This window comes from Hemitrygon akajei, chromosome 2 (assembly GCF_048418815.1).
Source record: "Hemitrygon akajei chromosome 2, sHemAka1.3, whole genome shotgun sequence".
NCBI lineage: Eukaryota > Metazoa > Chordata > Chondrichthyes > Myliobatiformes > Dasyatidae > Hemitrygon > Hemitrygon akajei.
This window is the reverse complement of record NC_133125.1, coordinates 178,599,514-178,621,384: the sequence shown is the minus strand read 5'-3', so window position 1 is coordinate 178,621,384 and position 21,871 is coordinate 178,599,514. Positions and strand designations below refer to the sequence as shown.

Sequence of the window (21,871 nt, the reverse complement as noted above, 5' to 3'; positions counted from 1 at the left end):
GCTGTTGGTGATAATTCTTCAATGGGATCAGTCTAACTATGAGATAATTTACAATGTCTAATTAACCTCCCACCTTTGGACTGTGGGAGGACAGTGGAGCATCCGAGGAAACCCACACAGTCACAGGGAGTGTGTACGAACTCCTTACAGATAGCAGTGGGTGTGTATTGCTGTGGCTTTATTTATTGATTTCCTCAAGCAAGATTTGTTCACTGCCTCTGATTGACGGTTTGAGGGTAAGAGGGTGAGGTGAGGAGAATTGAGGGTCAGTTCCATTGTGTCAGAAAAGGATAGGACACGGGTGTTCCAGAATTGACCAGGAGAGGGAGCCCCAGGACTATATGGATGCGTTAATCCTAAAGAGAAGACAGATGCTGGAATCTGGACTGTAATCCTTACCTTTCACACAGTGTTTGTCTTTGAATTATCCCTCTTCCCTACCCACACCTGTTTCCCTGTGCCTATCAGTCCCCATCTCTTATCGTCAGACCATGTCTCATCCCTCCCTCTCAACCCTCTGCACAATCTTCCCTCCACATTCTCTGTCCTGATGCAAGGTCATAGTTAGAGACCTCGACCATTCCTTTGTCTCCACAAATGCTGCTTTCTCCGGCAATCTTTTTTTAATACTTGCCTCCGTCCACAATGTTTCAGAGGGACATTTGCTCATCTGATTCTCCAGAATCCAGATGATTTCAATTCAAAGTTCAAAGTAAATGTATTATCAAAGTATATATAGCTCACCATATACGACCCTAAGATTAATTTTCCTCAGCCATTATGAAATTGTCATCATCCTGTTTTGATCCATCCACATGTGTGTATCTGTCAGGAGTTTGTATGTTCTCCCTGTCACCACATGGGTTTCCTCCAGGTGCTCCAGTTTCCTCCCACAGTTCCAAGACACACCCATTGATCGGTTAACTGGTCATTGTAAATGGTCCCATATTGGGCCAGGGTTAAATTGAGGGATCGCTGGGTGGTGCGTAAGGGACTATTCTGTGCTGTATCTCAGTGAATCAATAACACGTAATGTTGAGGCATTGGTCAGATTGCACTTGGACTATTGTGAGCGGTTTTGGACCCTGATCTAAGAAAGGATGAGCTGGCATTGGAGAGGTTTCTGAGGAGGTTCATGAGAATGATCCCAGGAATGAAAGGGTTCATGGATGAAGAGTGTTTGTTGGATGTGGACCAATACTCAGAGTTTAGAAGAATAAATGGGGTATCTCATTGAAACCTTTGAATATTCAAAGTCTGAAATAGAATGGATGCCGAGAGAATGTTTCCTATAGTGGTGAAGTCTAGGAATAGAGGGCACAGCCTCAGATACAAGGACACCACTTTAGAACAGAGATGAGAAGGAATTTCTTTAGCCAGAGGGTGGTGAGTCTGTGGAATTCAATACGATAGATGGCTGCTGAGGCGAAGTCATTGTGTATGCTTAAAGCAGAGGGTGATAGGTTTTTGATTAGTCAGGGTGTCAAAGGTTATGGGGAGAAGGCAGGAGAATGGGGTTGAGAGGGATATTAATTTAGCCTTGATGGAATGGTGGACTATACTCAATGAGCTGAATGATCTAATTCAGCTCCTCTGTGTTATGGTTTTATTTTCATCCTGAAATAAACAGCATTTAGTGATTACATTCCAGTGTTTGTCTACATAGACTGAGTTATTTAATGATCTGTTTGATGTGAGGTTGAGGAGAGTGCTGAGGTCTGAAAGCAATTCAATACAATATCCATCATAGCATCATTTGGGGAATTATTGAGTGAGCAGAGGCCAGCATTCAATACCATTTCCCTAACCTTGGTTTTTACCTGCTGGGCACAGGGGTCAGACCACCCCACCATTTGGCATTTATGAATCACCCAGACTTTGGTATATTCAGTATCAGCTCAGTGTCTGCAGGTGATGTGAAATCAGAGATGAAGTCAGCAGTGAGGTGGGTGGAAAAACGATGTAATCCATTTGAATGATACCATACAGCTTTGTGATCCTTTGATTTATTAAGAGACAGAGAATGGAATAATAAGGATATTGGAGGATGCTGACACATGTTATAGTACAGATTCAGGCTCAGCTGGAATGTGTGTATGAAGGGCAACAGACAGGATGCAGAAGAGACTTAATTGATCGGTCACAGGGTTGGAGGAACATCAATTTCATGGGGACAATGGAGAATTTGAGGGCTGCTCCCATGGAGAGGGAAGATTATGAGAGGATTTGATGGAGATGTTCCAAATCTAGAAGGATTTCATAGAGAGCAACAGTTTCCCTGCAGCAAACTTGAAGCTTCCAGGTCAAGAGGTGAGAGTAGGTGAAGAGGGTGAATTGGACAATGTCACCAAACAAATGAGAAGGAATAGTCTCACCTCTGTTGCTCTTTCCCAACTTCCCAAAGTACCTTCTATCCAGTGAAGAGCATTTAGATCTGTGGCCAATGATGTAATACAGGAAGTACAGGAATCAATGTCCAGCCAGCCAGCTCCAACTCACGGCAACGTAACCAGATCATCTGCTTTAGTGAAGTTGATCCAGGGCTGGTTTCATTGTGCTCTCTTCCTCAAGATGCACCATTGGCTCTTTCACATCGACCGGAAAGGACGCAAGACCTTGGGTTATGTCAGATCTGAGAGTCAGCACATACAATTAGCAACACACCCTCACTGCACAATTGAAACCATTGGGCCTGGACTTCATGCTCGTCCCTGGCGTCCGACTTGAACCCAGAGCTGAGTCACCCTTTGAGCCATAGGAGTCAGTAGCACCCTGGGTCTGTACCAAGAAGTGAAACTGTGCAGCTGGGACAGGCAGATTCATGCAGGAAGTCTCCAGCTTAGAACAGATCATCCCACTGTGGAGATGGAGCTTGTGGAGAGATATCATGATATAAAAACTGACAATTCTGGAAGCACCTGACAATTCAGGCAGCATTTACGGAAGGTGAAATAGTTAAAGTTTCAATTGTGAGACCCTTAAACAGACTGAGAACAGGAAGGAGTCCAGAAGAAGGGTCTCAACACCAAAGTTCAAAATAAATTTGCTATCAAATTACATTTATGTCACCATATGCAATCCTGAGATTTGTTTTCTTGCGGGCATAATCTGTAAATACAAGAAACACAATAGAATCATGAAAGACCCCACCCAACAGGACAAGAAAAAGACAACAAATTCTGCAAATAAAAAAGGAAAAATAAATAAATAAGCAAACAAACAAACAATAAATATTGTGAATATGAGATATTCTCCACCACACATCTATAGAAGTTTGTCAAAGTTTTAGATGCCACATTGAATCTTCATTTACTTTGAAGGAAGTAGAGGCTCTGCCGTGCTTTCTTCAAAATTTCACTTACATACTGGACCTAGGACTGGTTCTCTGAAATGATAACACCAAGGAATTTAAAGTGGCTGACCCTCTCCACCTCTGATCCCCCGATGAGGATTGGCTCATTCACCTCTGGTTTCCTCCTGAAGTCACCAGTCATCTCCTTGATCTTGCTGGCATTGATTCCAAAATGTGCTGGCATCTGCACTCAGGCAATAAGGGGCAGTTGACACCAATAATGACCAGAAAATGCTGACGTGTCACCGCCAGCACAGAAGCCACAGCCGGCACGGAAACGAGACTGAGGAAACTGTGACCACCTCAATCTCCTACCCCTCCCCCTGTAGAAACTGATGACACGGGCAGAGGAAGTGACAAACAGGAGAGGTTAATTTGGAAGGGAACCAACGGGCAAAAGGATGGGGAAGGTATTCTGCTAAATACCCCTGCCTCAGGAGATTGGGGGCAGGCAGATGCCATAAGCACCCAGCTCCAGTAGACAGGGAGCAGCACAGTGTCCAATACATACCAGCTTTGGGAAACCAGGGGTTGTAGAAAGGACAGTAGACCCCCACCCCCACCCCACACCTGGACTCCGGGAGCAGACAAGCGCCCGGCGCCCCCCCCCCCCCCCGTTCAGAGAGACAGAGGGTGTGGGTCAACTGGAGCAGGATGATGGAGGAGGAACAGTGACCAATCTCCCCCCAGACACACCACCACATCACCTCACACATTGGGGGACCAACTGCAGTACCTCAGGCAGATTACCAAGGCTGTGGGCGTGACAGTTCAGACTGAGACCTGTGATTCCAGAACTCAAGCGTGGAGATACAAACAGGCTCTTTGGACAAGCACAGTGTGAAGAAAACTGTGTGATGTGTGTCGCCAAGGTCAAGGCTGATGTGACTTTGTCACGAGAGTCTGTGCTGCTACATATCCACAACTACTGCAGGAGGTCACAATGGTGTCCCATGGTTTGTCTGTCTGGTTGGGTGAAGAGTGTCTGCAAAGGGGTTCAGAGAGCAGGACAGGATCAGAGGGAACTGTGCAAACTCCAGACAGAGTTGGAGCAACTTCTCCTGCTGCAGTCAAAGGGGATGGACGTGAGGGGAGTGATGCACCATCAATAACTCACTCTGAGACGTAAAAGTGAGGTATCGGTCTGTGGGAGGAGCCACCGGAGCAGTCATCAGGGGGCGTGTCCAGACGGGTATATGTAGTTCACCACAGGGAGGACTTATAGGAGGTGAAAGGCAGGCAACCCAGCTCTTCCTGCTGAATCCTCCAAGATCACCTTCCAACCCAGGGTCCACACCATGGAACAGTGTGAGGAATGCTCACACTTCTTGTTCTGAAAGTCTCACAGTGGGTATCTGTGACCCTCAGCACTGAGGAAGAGGGCAGCTCAGTAGCTTCCTCACAGGTGGACATGTCGAGGGTCTGCAGATGTCAGTCATTATGACGGAGAGGTCACGGACAGCACAGCCTCCCAGAACCTCCTGTCCTCAATGGAAAGTCTGGACGAACTGCTGACCTTGGAGAAGCTGACTGGCTCCATCCATTCCTTCCACTCGGATAAAATTCTCAGGTGCGAGGGCTTACCGGCTGAGTTATACTCGGCTCTGTGGGACTGAAAGGGACCATACTCGCTGGAAGTGTACAACACTGTGCTTCTGGCTGGCAGCATGTCAGATGCCACAGGAAGGGGCATCATTACCGTCATCTACAAGTAGATAGGGAGAGGGATGACATCAGGAGTTGGCGGCCTATCTCACTGTTGAATGTAGATTACAAGATCATGTCCAAGGCCAGGACAGGGTCGTCTGCTCTGGGACAGGTGTCCACCCAGTCCAAAGCTGTGCTGTACCCACAGGAGGATCTTTGACAGCCTTGCCCTTGTCAGACATGTCATGCCTACGTGTCGGATGGGGGGAGTGGATGCCTGCCTGATCATTCTGGACCTGCAGAAGGGCTGTCCTCAGAATTTCAAATTCACAAGTGATGGACGTACTCTCCAAAATAGTCTTTGAGATGGGTTTCAGGAATTGTATCCAGCTGCTCTATAGAGATGTCTGTAGTACAGTACAAATCAACGGGTGGGAAGGAGAGGCAGGGAACAAGTGTGGAGTCAGACTGGTTTTCCATTCCCCCCCCCCTCCTGTGTGTTATATAGAACCCCTTGCCAAAGTAATCATGATGAAGAGGGTGACGTTGCTGGGCAGTGGAGGGGATCCAGGTAAAAACCTTGTACATTGACAACGTTACCAACTTCTGCTTTGATCCGAGGCTAGTTCTCAGACTGATCAGCATCTGCAACCAGTTAAAGTTGGCATCAGGGGCCAGGGTTAACCACACAAGGAGTGAGGCCATGCTCTTCAGCAACTGGCCTGACCAATCCAGTGTCCCCTTCACCATCAAATTCGTGAACATGCTGGGGATCTGGTTCCTAGGAGCCAGGGTGTAAACAAGAATTGTCTGCAGTGGACTGGGACGGTCAAACAGAAGTTGGGACTGTGTGGAGGTCACTCCCCATCAATAACTGGGAAGAACCTGGTCATCAGGTGTGAGGTGCTCTCAGGATTGCTGTACCTGGCACAGGTGTAGACCACATCTCCACACCTGACCCCAAACCCCCCACACTCCCTCTCCTCCAGCTTGGAAATGTCTCCAGGTTCATCTGGGGATCCATGAAGGAGTGGGTCAGATGGGTCACAATGCAGAAATCGCTGATAACAGGGCCAAAAACATTCACAATGTCACCCTCATCCTGATCGTGTGTAGCTACATCAGGTGCGTGTGGAAGTTAGGTGACGGATTCGCATTGGTCTGCTGGAAAGCTGTTGGTCTCCCAGCAGAGGGAGAGGTCCCGAAGGGAATGCTGATGACGGACACTCTGAAGCTCGGTGCGATGCTAAGACTCTGTCAGGAAGAACCACAGTCTGGGTTCATTCTGCTACAGGGCAGGGGGGAGCTTAATCGGGGCGGAGATCCCCGGAGAGGAAGACGTGCTGCGTTCCTCTGGCATTTTGTGTACGTGCATGTCGATACTTGCTCCCCTCTTCTCAAAATAACGTCAGAGAGCAACCATTAAACCCGGAACAGAAATGAGTGATTTTACTAAACAGGCTAAATGTTACGAATTCACTTGGGATAGTTGAGCCCGTGTTGAGTCTTTGTTGATGCGGAATCGTGCCCCAGCTCCGTGACCCGGTGTGCGGACCCTCCTCTGCTCCCTGTCCGCCAGCGAACGGGGTCAGTATCCCGGAGCAGGTCCGGCACCGATCGGTCGGGAAGAGGCGTGGATCGGATGAGCGTCGGACCCAAGAATCGTCAACCCCGGGTTGAGAAGTTTATGTCGCTTCTCAGTCTCCGGATATTTTCACTCGTTCACCTTTTCTCGCTTCTGCTCCAGCTTGGTGTGGTCGGTGCCGAAGGTAAGGGAATGACTTCAGATGTGAATCCGAGAGCCACAGTCTCCATTTCCGCGCTCGGAGACTGTGCTGTCACCACAACAGATTGCTGACTGAACAAGCTTTTTCTTTTGGGGAACTGCAGCTTTGCAAGCTGAAGTCTGTTGTCCGAGGCATAAGTATACAGAGTATAAATAAATGACACGGCCATTCGCTTTTTTAACAGCACAGTACATTACAAACATGACAAAGATCATTTGTTCACCTGACTGAAATGAGACACAATTTACATGAACAAATAAACACAACACACTGGTGCCAGCTGAGAGAGAGAAGGAGGTAGTGTTCGGGGTTTTCAGTTCAATTCCAGACCCTGACTGTAATGGTAAATTGGAGGGACATATAAAACTTTTCTTTTACATGTCATACTGAACTCCCGCGACATCAGTACATTGAGGTGGTACAAAGGAATATGTACAACAACGGAATGAGGTATGAAGTGTTACAGTTCCCCAGAAAGCTCAGTGCAAGCAGACTGTGAGGTGAAAGGGCATGATGAGGTCAATTGTCAGGTCAAGTCTCCATCTTATCGTTCTAGGGAACTATTCAAGGATTCTGGAGCGAATTTATTTGCCATAAATATTAACATGTATTCGGAATTTGCTGTAAACACAAAAGGTCGTGATGAAGGGTCTCAGCCCAAAATGTCTATTGCTCATTAATTTCCGGAGCTGCTGCCTGACCTGCTGAGTTCCTCCACCATTTTGTGTGTGTTGCTGTGAATTTGCTGTTTCTGTGCTGGCGAGACATGAACATTGGCCTTCAGAGATCAAAGTATTGAGTCCAGGAGTTGGGATGTTATGTTGAAGTTGTATAAAATATTGGTCAGGCCTAATTTGGAGCATTGTGTGTAGTTTTTGTCACCTACCGCAGGAAGGATGTAGAAGATTGAAAGAGGAAATTTATAAAGATGTTGCTGGGACGGAGGACCTGAGTTATAAGGAAAGATTGAATAGGTTAGGAATTTATTCCCTAGAATGTAGAAGACTGAGGGGGGATTTAATAGAGGTATACAAAATTATGAGGGGTAGAGATAGGGTAAATGCAAGCAGGCTTTTTCCACTGAGGCTGGGTGATACTACAGCTGAAGGTCATGAGGAGGGTGAAAGGTGAAATGTTCAAGGGGAACATGAGGGAATCTTCTTCACCCAGGGGTGGTGAGAGTGTGGAATGAGCGGCCAGTGCAAGTGGTGGATGTGATTTCTATTTCAATGTTCAAGAGAAGTTTGGAGAGGTACATGGATGGGAGTGGTGTGGCGGGCTATGGTTTGGGTGCAGTTAATGAAACTAGGTTTAAATGGTTCAGTATTGTCAGGATGGGCTGAAGAGCCTGTTTCTGAGCTATAGTGTTCTATGAATATGACTCTAAAGGAAAAGTATTCAATAATTATATAAATAATGAATGATACAAAAGTAAATTCATTGATTAAAGTACAGATACAGAAAAAATATGTATAAATACATAAATTCCAGCCTCTCTTCACCAAGTAAACAGCTTTATAAAAAGTGGTTTACAGTGCAGTCCAGTGACAGAGGTAATAGATGGAGGTGGGGTAAGTCAGGATTGATTAGTTTAACTGTCGGGGTTAGGAACTTTTAAGATGGTGTGAAGTTTTTGTTTCAGTGTCTCATAGTGGTGGTATAGAAGTTGTTGTTGAGTCCGGTGAGACGTGCTTTCAGGTTTCTGTACCTACTGTCCGATGGAAGAAGGGAGAAGAGAGAATGTCCAAGAAGGATTATGCTGGCTGCTTTCTTGAGGTGGTGAGGGGTGTAATCGGAGACCAGAAGCTGTTGTTGTATTTTGAGGTGTAGGTCTCCAGGTGCCTATACTTTCTCCCTGATGCCAGCATCAAGATGAAGACTTGTCTGGGACTGTCAGGGTCATTGATTATGGAATTCACACAAGTTTTGTGTTGACTTTTTGTGCCTGTGAAAATAAGACCATGAGATATAGGAGCAGAATTAGGCCATTTGGCCCATCGTGTCTGCTCCACCATTTCATCATTGCTGATCCGTTTTCCCTGTCAGCCCCAAACTCCTGCCTCTCCCCCACCCCCCTGTATCCCTCCATGCCCTGACTAATGAAGCATCTCTCAACCACCGCCTTAAGTATGCCAAATGACTTGGCCTCCAAAATTGCAATGAATTCCACAAATTCACCCCTCTCTGGCTCAGGAAATTCCTCCCCATCTCCATTCTAAAATGATGCCCTTCTATTCTGAGGCTGTGTCCTCAGCCTCAGACTCCCCCACCATAGGACTCATCCTATGACAGTGTGCAGTCAGACTGTCAGGAAGGGCAGGCAGATAATAGGACAAAATTGCGGCCATTGCAAGTTGCAAAATTGCACCAAAATTGGGGAGTATCAGTGCATTAGGGATGCAGAATCAGAAAGGCTGGCAGAAACAGCGCTCACAGTGTTATATCTCAGTGTATGGAGTACAAGAAATAAGGTGGATGACCTTGTTCCACTTTTACAGATTGTTGGGGATGATGTTGTGGCCATCACTGAATCGTGGCTGAAGGATGGTTGTAGTTGGAAACTGAATATTCAAGGTTACACATTGTATCGGAGGGATAGGAAGTCATCAGAAAGATGTGATATAGGGTCGGAAGATGTTGAGTCCTTGCGGGTTGAGTTATGAAACTACAAGGGTAAAAAGACCCTGATGGCAGTAATATACAGGTCTCACAGCAGTGGATCGCAGATTACAATGGGAAATAGGAAAGGCATGTCAAAAGGTTAATGCAGACATCCCACCTGTCCCGGAAGTTCCGGGAGTCTCCCACATATTGACAGTGGCTCCCTCGTGCTGCAAATTATATACAATATCCCGGAAATTGATTTTTTTGAGAGCGAGAGAGAGAGAGGGCCAGAGAAAGAGTGAGGGAGAAAGCGAGAGAGCACACCATGGCAGAGTGTTCCAAAAAAAGAAAATATAAAACGTACTTCACCCCGCACTAAAGTGTACCCCTGCCTAATAAGGGTCAAAAATAATGACAGTGTTGCTCGCTGCACTGATTTCAACAGTGACTTTTCTATTGCTCATGGTGGGTTAAAATGTAAAAGACATGTTGAGGTGAGTTTAACAGGTGTCATTCATTCATTAGCATAGCTAACATTATTTAAACTAGCTGGCTAGCTGCTAAGGAGCTACTCTATTGCAGACATTCCACCCCTCCCGGGAGTTCTGGGAATCTCCCACAAATTGATGGTGCTACCTCTCTGAAATGAGTTTTTGCCGGGTGGGATGTCTGTTAATGTTATAATAGTCACGGGAGATTTTAATATGCAGGTAGATTGGGAAAATCAGGTTGGTAATGGATCCCAAGAGAGTGAAATTGTTGAATGCCTATGAGATGGCTTTTTAGAAAAGTTTTGTTGTTGAGCCTTCTAGGCGATCAGCTATACTAGACTGGGTGATATGTAATGAACCGGCGATGATTAGGGAGCTTAAGGTATAGGAAGCCATAGGAGACAGTGACCACAATATGATTGAGTTCAACTTGAAATTTGATGGAGAAAGTAAAGTCTGACATAGCAGTATTTCAGTGGAGGAAAGGAAATTAGAGTCATATGAGAGAGGAGTCGGCCGAAGTAAGTTGTAAAGAGATGCTGGCAGCAGAGCAGCAATGGCTTGAATCTCTTGGAAAGATGAAGAAGGTGCAGGATAGATGTATTTCAATCACAAAGAAGTACTCAAATGGCAAAATAGTACTACCGTGGCTGACAAGGGAAGTCAAGGTTAATGTAGAAGCAAAAGAGAGGGCATGCAACAAAGCAAAAATTAGCAGGAAGATAGAGGATTGGGAAGCCTTAAAAAAACCTACAGAAAACAACTAAAATAATCACTAGGAAGAAAGTATGAAAGCAAGGTAGCAAACAATATCAAGGTGGATAGCAAAAGCTTTTTCAATAATATAGAAAATAAAAGAGAGAGACCCTTACCAGGAAATGGTTATCACAGGAGAGCCCAACTTTAAACGTATGGATGGAAATTACAATGGACATTTACAAAATGGAGAAGATAACAGCATCATAAGTTGGAACAATTTCAGTCATATTGGGAAAAATAGTTTAACTACATAACACCTCATAGGCCTGATTTTATTCTCACAAGTCAATGAATATGTTGTAAAAAAAAGATCACTCCCTACTTTGTACATAGTTTTCTTATTTTGATTGTTCTTTCTCTCCTCTCTATGAGTGTATACCTCAGATAAATATTATGTGGAGACTTGTGACAAATATGAGATATATGTACAGTATCTGAAATACATCTTATGGAAATGATTGTTAGATGATAAACTTCAATAAAAAATAAATTACAAAAAAAAAGAAAATAAAAGAGAGATGGGAGTGGATACAGGGCCGTCAGTAAATAAGCTGGAGAAATGATAATGGCGGACAAGGAGATGGCAGATGAACTAAATGAGTAATTTGCATCAGTCCTCACTGTGGAAGACACTATGTGCCAGATGTTGAAGGGTGTGAGGGGAGATAAGTGGATGCAGTTACTATTACAAGAGAGAAGGTGCTCAAAAAGATGAAAGACCTAAAGTACATAAGTCACCTGGACCAGATGAACTGCACCCTAGGTTTCTGAAAGAGGTAACGGTAGAGATTGTGGAGGCATTAGTAATGATCTTTCAAAAATCATTGGACTCTAGCATGGTTCCGGAGGACTGGAAAATTGCAAATGTCATTCCAGTCTAAGAAAGGACGAAGGCAGCAGAAAGGAAATTATGGAACAGTTAGTCTGATCACAGCGTTTGGGAAGATGTTGGAGTCAATTATTAAGGATGAGATTATGGAGTACTTGGTGACACAGGACAAGATAGGACAAAATCAGCATGTTTTCCTTAAGGGAAAACCTTGCTTGACAGACCTGTTGGAATTCCTTGAGGAGATTGCACGTAGGATAGGTAAAGGGGATGCAGCTAATATTGTATATTCACATTTTTAGAAGGCCTTTAACACGTGAAGCTGCTTACCAGGTTAAGAGCTCATGGTATCACAGGAAAGTTACTAACATGGTTGGAGAATTGGCTGATTGGGAGGAAGGAGTGAGTGTGAATAAAAGGATCCTTTTCTTGTGGACTGCCAGTGACTAATGGTCCACAAGGGTCGGTATTGGGACCACGTATTTTTATGCTGAGTATCAGTGATTTAGATGATGGAATAAATGGCTTTGTTGCCAAGTGTGCAGGTGAAACAAATATTGGTGGTGGGGCAGGTAGTGTTGAGGAAACAGGCTGCTGAAGGATTAGGAGAATGGGCAAGAATGAAAAGGCATGGTCAGGCAATTCGGTAGAAGAAAAAAATTCTAAACGGGGAGAAAATCCAAAAATCTGAGGTGCAAAGGGACTTGCGAGCCAATGTGCAGAACCCTCTAAAGGTTAACTTGTAGTTTGAGTCGGTGGTGAGGAAGACAAATGCAATGATAGCATTCATTTCAAGAGGTTTAGAATATAAGATGTGATGCTGAGGCTTTATAAGGCACTGGTGAGGCCACACCTTGAATATTGTGAACAGTTTTGGGCTCCTCATCTAAGAAAAGACGTGCTGGCGTTGGAGAGGATTTAGAGGAGATTCACAAGGATGATTCCGGGAATGAAAGGGTTATTATATGAGGAATGTTTGATGGTCTGGGTCTATACTCGCTGGAATTTAGAAGGATGAGGGAGGATCTCATTGAAACCTTTTGAATGTTGAAAGGTCTAGACAGAGTAGATGTGGAAAGGATGTTTTCCACAATGGGAGAGTGTAGGACAAGGGGACACAGCCTCAGGATAGAGGAGCGTTCATTTAAAACAGAGATGTGGAGAAATTTCTTTAGCCAGAGGATGGTGAATTTATGGAATTTATTACTACAGGCAGCTGTGGAGGCCAGATTGTTGGGTGTATTTATGGTGAAGATTGATAGGTTCTTGATTGGACAGGGGATCAAAGGTTATGGGAAGAAGGCCAGGGAGTGGAGCTAAGGAGGGAAAAAAGGATCAGCTGTGACTGAATGGTGGAGCAGACTCGATTGGCCAAACGGCCTAATTCTGCTCCTATGTCTTATCCTCCTCACCCACTCTATCAAGGCCTTTCAACATTTGATAGGTTTCAATGAGGTCACCCTTCATTCTTCTGAATTCCAGTGAGTACAGGCCCAGAGCCTTCTCGTATGACAAGGCTTTCAATCCTGGAATCATTTTATGATTTTCCTTTGAACCCTCATCCTTTCTTAGACTAGGGTCCCAAAACTACTCACAATACTCTAAGTCAGGCCGCACCAGTGCTTTATAAAGCCTTGATATTACATCCTTATATTCTAGTCCTCTTGAATTGGGTGCTTGCACCACGTTTGCTTTCCCCACTGTTATTTGTTTGTAGCTTCCTGAAAGTGGCTACACCGGTTGATGGGTGGTTAAGAAGGCATATAGCATGCTTGCCTTTATTAGTCGAGGCATTGAGTTCAAAAGTCAGGAAGTTATGTTGCAGCTTTATAAAACTCTAGCTGGACTGCATCTGTAATAATGCCTAGAGTTCTGGTTATCCATTGTAGGAAGCATGTCTAGGGTTTGCAGAGGGTGTGAGAGAGTTTTACCAGGATAGTGCCTGAATTTGAGGGCGCACGCTCTGATGAGAGGGTGCACAAACTTGGGTTGCTTTCTGTGGAGCGGAGGAGGCTGAGGGGAAATCTAATAGAGGTTTATATAAAGTAGACACGGAGTATCTTTTTTGAAATGTCTAATACTAGATTGCATGTATTTAAGGTGCAAGGGTATAAGATATGAAGGAGCAAACACGAGGAAATCTGCAGATGCTGTAAACTCAAACAACACACACAAAATGCTGGTGGAACACAGCAGGCCAGGCAGCATCTACAGGGAGAAGCAATGTTGACCCCATCCGCCCGCCACCCCACTTGGGATAGGGTTCCCCTTGTCCTCACCTACCACCCCACCAGCCTCCAGGTCCAACGTATAATTCTCAGTAACTTCCGACACCTCCAACGGGATCCCACTACCAAGCGCATCTTTCCCTCCCCCCTCTTTCTGCTTTCCGCAGGGATCGCTCCCTATGCAACTCCCTTGTCCACTCGTCCCCCGCATCCCTTCCCACCGATCTCCCTCCTGGCGCTTATCCTTGTAAGCGGAACAAGTGCTATACCTGCCCTTACACTTCCTCCCTCACCACCATTCAGGGCCCCAGACAGTCCTTCCAGGTGAGGCGACACTTCACCAGTGAGTCGGCTGGTGTGGTATACTGTGTCCGGTGCTCCCGGTGTGGCCTTTTATATATTGGTGAGACCTGACGCAGACTGGGAGACCGTTTTGCTGAACACCTACGCTCTGCCTGCCAGAGAAAGCAGGATCTCCCAGTGGCCACACATTTTAATTCCACGTCCCATTCCCATTCTGATATGTCTATCCATGGCCTCCTCTACTGTCAAGATGAATCCAAACTCAGGTTGGAAGAACAACACCTTATATACCGGCTGGGTAGCCTCCAACCTGATGGCACGAACATTGACTTCTCTAACTTCTGTTAATGCCCCTCCTCCCCTTCTTACCCCATCCCTGACATATTTAGTTGTTTTTTTTCTCTCTCTCTCTGTCCATCACTCTGCCGGTTCTCCATCTCCCTCTGGTGCTTCCCCCCCCCCCCCCCTTACTTTCTCCCGAAGCCTCCCATCCCATGATCCTTTCCCTTCTCCAGCTCTGTATCACTTTCGCCAATCACCTTTCCAGCTCTTAGCTTCATCCCACCCCCTCCGGTCTTCTCCTATCATTTTGCATTTCCCCCTCCCCCCATTACTTTCAAATCTCTTACTATCTTTTCTTTCGGTTAGTCCTGACGAAGGGTCTCGGCCCGAAACGTCGACAGTGCTTCTCCTTATAGATGCTGCCTGGCCTGCTGCGTTCCACCTGCATTTTAAGAGATGAAGGAGAAGTTTTTCACACAGAGTGTGGTGGCCACCTGGGGTGATGGTACAGGCAGAAACATTAGAGGCTTTTAAGAGATGTTTAGACAGACACATGAATGTAAGGAAAATTGAAGGATATGGACATTGTGTAGACAAAAAGATTAGTTTAGTTAGCCATTTGATTATTATTGAATTGGTTCAGTACAGCATTGTGGGCCGAAGGGCCTGTTTCTGTACTGTACTGTTCCATGTTCTATGGATTATCCATGGTGGAATTTGAGAGGAAAACGGGGTTCAGTGTTTCTGTTCAGGATGACAGCAGACAAGAAATTAGACAGCAGCTCAAACTATCAGAAACCACGAGTACAACACACTGAATTAGTGACGGTGACATGGACAGTTAGTGATTCAGAATAATTGGGGAGTCATAGAATCATTGAGCACGACACCACAGAAACAGGATCTCCAGCACATCTAGTCTGTGCTGAACTGGTATTCTGTCCAGTCCCATTGACCTGCACCTAGAACACAGCCCTCCCTCCATACCCCTCCAATCCATGTACGTATCCAAACCTGTCTTAAACGTTCCAGTCAAACCCTCATCCACCACTTCTGCTGGCAGCTCGTCCCATGCTCACACCACCCACTGAGTGAAGAAGTTCCCTTTCAGGTTCCACTTCAATATTTCACCTTTCACCCTTAACCTATGGCCTTGCTCCTTACTGTCTGCATCACCCAGGACATGTCCTCTTCTCATTGCTACCATCAGGGAGAAGGTACAGGAAACTGAAGGCTCACACTCAACAATTCAGGAATAACTTCTGTCATCAGATTTCTGACTCCACGAACACTACCTCACTACCTTTCTTCCCCCCTTTTTGCACTACTTATTTAATTTAACCTTTTAATATATATTTACAGTAATGTACAGTTTATTATTATTTATTACAATATTCTGCTGCAGCATGACAACAAATTTCATGACAAATGCCAGTGATATTAAACCTGACTCTGATTCTGCTCTTCACTTTGTTTGTCACCGTAACACTTTATTCTGCATTGTTATTGTTTTCCCTTGTACTACCTCGACGTACTGATGTGAGGATTTGATCTGGTGTTAACACTAACTGCATTAACATTCTGGTGTGTGCGTGTGCGCGTGCGCGTGTGTATGTGTGCGTGTGCGCGTGCATGCGCGCAGTACGTTGGCAGAATTCCCAGAAATGGAGGAGGCCGGAGGAAAGTGGACAAGGAATTTGCAGATGGAGTTTTGAATAAAGTCAAAGTAAATTTATTATCAAAGTATGTATATGTCACCATATACAATCCTGAGATTCTTTTTCTTGCAGGCATACTCAGTAAATCCAGGAACTGTAATAGAATCAATGAAAGACCGTAGCCAAGAGGACAGACAAAACAAGCACTGTGGAAAAGACAACAAACTCCAAATACAAAAGAAAAAATATGTAGAATAATAAATATCAAGAGCATCAGATGAAGTATCCTTGAAAGTGAGTCCATAGTTTGAGGGAACAGTTCTGTGATGGGCTTCCTGTGGGTTGACATTGGCATGAAAGGCCGTTTGTTGGTGACGCAGCACAAAGTTTCAAAAGAGCTGGGAAGCTTTCAGTTTTCTTCCTGCTGGCTGAAATCAGAGCCGTGTCAATAAAAAGAAAGGAGGTGTACACAAAGCGGCCATTGTTGGAGTGGGTTCGTGTTCGTGATCCAGGTTTGCCTCAACAGTCTTGGGCAAGCCCAGTTGGAGGTTCTAAGTCAGGAAGGATGTTCCTGGTAATATTTTTTCTGTCAGTGCATAGCTCGTGTGTTGAGAATGGGTCCGGAGTTATTGGTGTGTTCTTTGTGTGAGATGTGGGAACTCTGGGAGATCTGCAGCCTCACTGATAACTACATCTGCATGGAGTGCACCAAGTTACATCTCCTTAGACACTGTGTTAAAGAACTGGAGCTGCAGCTGGATGACCTTCAGCTTATACAGGAAAATGAGGAGGTGACAGACAGGAGATACAGGGAGATAGTCACCCCTCAGGTGCAGGATGCAGGTACCTGGGTGACTGTCAGGAGAGGGAAAGGGAAGAGGCAGCCAGTGCAGAGTACCCCTGCGGCCGTTTCCCACAATAATAAGTATACTGCTTTGGATACTGTTGAGTGGGGTGTGTTCCTATTGGAGAAGCCACATTAACTGGGTCTCTGGCGCACAGTCTGACTCTGTGGCTTAGAAGGGAATGAGGAGGAGAGGACTGTAGCAGTGATAGAGGATTCCATATTAGAGGAGCAGAAAGCAGATTCTGTAGACATGAAAAAAACCCCAGATGGTATGCTGCCTCCCTGGGTCAGGGTTGACTTGGATCGAGTCCACGGCATTCTCAAGGGGAGGGTGAACAGCCATAAGATGTGGTACATACTGGTACCAACGACCCAGAGAGGAAAACAGGAGGAGCTCCTGAAGAGTGAATAAAGGGAATTGGGTAGTGAGCTGAAGAGTTGAATCTCGGCACTGCCGCCTATGCCTCACACCAGTGAGGGTAAGAATTACAAACCTTGGAATTATTTCACTGCACAGACACAAAAAAAGTCCTCCTTTACTGTGAAAGCCAGTTATCAATGTGTTTTATGTGGACTGGTGATCCAAGTTGTCCTGTTCGATTGTGCCTAATCTGTGGCAAACAGCTTACAAATGTAGCAATGGCTCCAGCACAACTGAAAAGACACTGAACTACAACTCACAGCCATGTGACTCTTTAAAGAGCTGATTATTTTGTAAGGCTATTGGAATCTCAAAAGAAACAGAGTAACGCTTTTGTGAATAAAGTCACAGTCAGTAAAAGGATTCAGGAGACAAGTTATTTAGTAGCAGAACTTGTTACCCAGAAAAGGAAAACTCTCACAGTTAGTGAGGTTCTAATAATGCCAGCATGTAAAATTATAGTGGGTGGAATTTATTGACCTGCCCCTGAACAAGGTCTGGATCTCTATGAAAGAAGGGTGTCTCGCCATCCGTAGGAAAGCAATTTTACTGCAATTTTCAACTTCTTGCATGTGTGAGTAAGATTATTCTTCTTTAACAAGCATCAAGAGCAAAGATAGAAATCGTCTCATTTTAGTTGAAGGTGAAATCTATGTGCTTTTCTTGATCCATAATTGAATATTTATGCAGCAACAAACAAGCACAAGTTTCACATACTAGGCCTATATTTGAGCCTGATCTTAGTAAGAAAAAATCTTTTTCAAGGTTTTGTATAAAACTTCCTCTCAGGCTATAATTTTGTTCATTTTGCTTTGGCTTATGGTTTTTAGTAACTTCACTATTCGACATTGTTCATGTTGTAAATAGTATTAATTAAAATCACTTTACAACCTTTACTTAAATTAAATCTACCGTGTCTACCTTTAGAAAAATTAAATCCCATTTTGGCATAAGCAGCAATTTATTATTTATAAGATTTTAAAATTTATGAAAGGAAAAGAAAGATTAATTTCAACAAACTGAAGTTTAACTACCTGTTTTTTTTACAAGAAAGGTTGGCTAAAAATTCATTCTCTACTAAAAAGAGCATTGACAATTATTTTTGGATTATTATATGTACAATTTACTGATCACGCTAATGTACCATGAGCTGTAGGTACAATAATTTTTATGCAGGGGTTCGCTGAGACCTGATAATTATGTCAAGGATTCCTCTAGGGCAAGAAGTTTGAGAAAGGCTGCTCTACACTCATAATTATGTGGCTAAGCACAACTCAAATGCCATCTCTAAAGTTGCTGATAACCCAACTATTGTTGGGAGAATTTCAGATGGTGATATGAGGGAGTACAGGAGTGAGATAGTTCAGGTGTTGCAGCAACAACCTTGCACTCAACCAATGAACTGATTTTGGATTTCAGAAAAGGTCAAATGAGGAAAGACACACCAGTCCTCATAGAGAGATGAGAAATAGAAAGAGTGAGCAGTTTCAAGTTCCTGGGTGTCAACGTCTCTGAGGATCTATCCTGGGCCCAACATATCAATGCAGTAACAATGAAGGCACGACAGCTGCTATATTGCATTGGCAGTTTGAGGAGATTTGGTATATCACAGATTTCTAGAGATGTACCGTGAAGAGCTTTCTGGCTGGTTGCATCACCATCTGGTATGAGGAGCCACTGCACAGGATCGAAACAAGCTGTAGAAAATTGTAAAGTTAGTCCATTTCGTCACAGCCACCAGCCTCCCAAGCATCCAGGACATCTTCGAGGAGAAATGCCTCAAAAAGGCAGTATCTATCATCAAGGACCCCGTCACCCAGGACATGCCCTCTTCTTATTGCTACCACCAGGAGCCTGGAGGCACACACTAAATGATTCAAAACAGCTTCTTCTCCCCTGCCCTCAGGTTTCTGAATGGACGTTGACTCTTTATGTTCTCTTTTTGCATTACAGTACTTCCAAAGGGCTTCCAGATCAAACTTGGGAACAACAGGCCAGTGAGTCGAATATCAGTGGTGGGAAAGTTATTGGAGGGGATTTTGAAGAGTCGAAACTACCAGCATTTGGAAAGACAAGGACAGATGTGGAATAGCTCTCATGGCTGTGTGTGAGGGAAATAGTCTGTCACAAATTTGATTGTGTTTTTTGAAGAGTTAACAAAGTGATTGAGGGTTGGGCAGTAACTGTTGACTATGTGGACGTTAACAAGGCCTACTTGGTAGGCTGGTCTGGGTTGTTGTCTGTATCGTTATTGTTTAACAAGCTCCATACTGGAGGTTGGTGGAGAATTTGTACAACGTGGGATTCAGGATGATAATTCTCTTGAATACAAAATTTAGCTCAGTGGAAGGAGGGAGAAGGGCTTAGTGGAGAGTTGTTCTTCAGAATGGAGGCCTGTAACTAATGGTCAGGATCAGCTGTGAATCCCTATTTGTCATCTGTATTCTTGATTTGGATAACAATATTAATCACATTGCTAGTATGTTTGTGAATGATCCAAAATTGGTTTAATTGTGGACAGTGCAGAAGATTATCTGAGGTGACAGTGGGATCTAGATCAACAGGGCATGTGGGCTGAGGAATGACAGATGAATATAACTCGGACATATGTGAGGTGTTGTGTTTTGGCAAGTTGAACCAGAGTAGATCTTGCACAGTAAACAGTAGGGCCCTGGAGTTTGTACACTGAGACATCCAGGAATACAGCTACACATTGTCATTCTGTGAAAGTGGTGACACAGACAGTAAATGCACATCTGATTACCAAGGCCAATATATCCTGTAATTTGTAATGACTAGTCTGTGCAAAAATCTTGTGCTGTATAATATTTTGCCCAGTAACAATAATATGTGCACTGAATAATTTCTTCAATAAAAACAGTATCACTTTTGAGTCAATATGAGTCAATGAGCCAAGCCAGTTCTAAAATCTGAAAACAAATCTTTGAAAACTCTACGTTGTCAACACCATCTACAACAGAAACCAAAAAAGGAAATGTCATTGTGTACAATTATGAAATATACCAGTGAGATAGAGGGTGACAACCTTTTGTGCACAGTTTAAATCCCTTGTGTTTGCTCACACACGCACACCTCAGAGGGAACATTACTTGTAGCTTTCCTTACATTTTGGTAAAGGTAGAAACTACCTGTAAATTAGTCCATGGTCTATTACCAGGTCTTTTATCTTGGTCAGTCACAGAATTACTCATCACAAAGATGCTTTTTGGTGCAGCACATCCATACCAACCAAGCTCTCCATTCAAGCTGGCCCAAATTGTCTGCAGTTTACCCTCTACACTCTTATGATCCACATGTCTACCCAAATGTATTTTAAACATAATTGTACTGTACTTGCCCCGACAGCTTCAAGGTCTACAGTTTATCCTGGATTGTGTTGATATTACAGAATTAATCATGTGTAAGCTGCCCCCCACATACCCAAACTCTGAAACCCCAATAAAGTCTCATAACATCTGCCCTTGTGATATGAGCTTGCTTATTTGACCTCCTCCAGCTTAATGTTGTACGAATTTAAATGATGATGTTTTCTTTTCCAATTAGACAGAGAATTTGTCTTCATTTTTACAGGATCCTAAAATCAAAGGTGATCTCAACAGGAATGAAATTCCTTGGACATTAATGATTGTCAGCATTTTGCAAGTTAAATGATGTGGGCAGTACACAGTGAATATTTCAAGTCCCATTAGCAGTTTATTCCATTTAATATGTCTTTGGCAATGAAGCTGGTGACCAAGGAGATTACAGCTTCACTGTAGCCAGACAAAACCTGTAAAGAATTTGATTGCTCTCAGAACAGAACCTATGTTCCTGGGTAATAAATTTCTAGTCACATGGTATCAGGCGTGTTGAAGATTGTTATAATCAGCAGAAGCAATTTATGTCTTTTGAGGGACTTAAAAATAAATATAATTTATCTAATACCACATTCTTCTGCTATCTCCAATTGCGATCTTTTTTGAGGGTCTGTTTGGGTCCATCACTGGCCCTACCAAGGTGCTCAGACATGGAGATTCGATTTCGAAAGGGGAATACAACTAAATTTATTTCTAATATGTATTCTTTATTCCAGGACCAATGTCCAAAGCTTGGTATATATAGATCGAGGGAAAGATGGGAGTCGGATTTGGGCATTGTAATTGATCATCAATACTGGTCACATTTATGTTTGGTTAGCGTTACCACTCTTAGCAACTCTAGATACAGAATGATACATTTTAATTTTTTACATCAGTTATATCTCACACCTGAAAAAATACTTTAAAATAAACCAGAAATTGCTGACAAGTGATTCAGGAGTGGCATAGATGTTGGTACTTTTTTGCATTCCACCTGGCTAGGCATGAAATTGAGATTTTTTTGGATAGATCTGGGGGAGGTACTGGGAAAGATTCTGGGGATGGGTTTCCCTCTAGACCCAGAATTGTTTCTTTTGGGGAACTTAGCAGTTTTAAAAGTTAACTTCCCCGGGAATAAATCCAAATTTATTAAAATTGTGCTGTCAGTGGCCAGGAAATGCATAGCGGTAACATGGAAATCTGATTCCCTTGTACATATTGATCGTTGGAATAAAGAAATGCAAAGTTGTATACCCCTTGAGAAGGTTACTTTACCCTTCGGAATGAATACACTATGTTCACTG

General features: G+C 44.0%; 1 protein-coding gene across 1 annotated transcript in view; it reads left to right on the top strand.

Moving 5' to 3' along the window:
* Positions 1 to 6,113: 6,113 nt before the first annotated feature.
* Positions 6,114 to 21,871, top strand: part of LOC140718815 (uncharacterized) — a 212,423-nt gene continuing 196,665 nt past the window's right edge. The window contains exon 1 of the mRNA XM_073033001.1: positions 6,114 to 6,768. Coding sequence (XP_072889102.1) covers positions 6,642 to 6,768 — 127 coding nt within the window. The 5' untranslated portion in view covers positions 6,114 to 6,641. The remainder of the gene's footprint in view (positions 6,769 to 21,871) is intronic.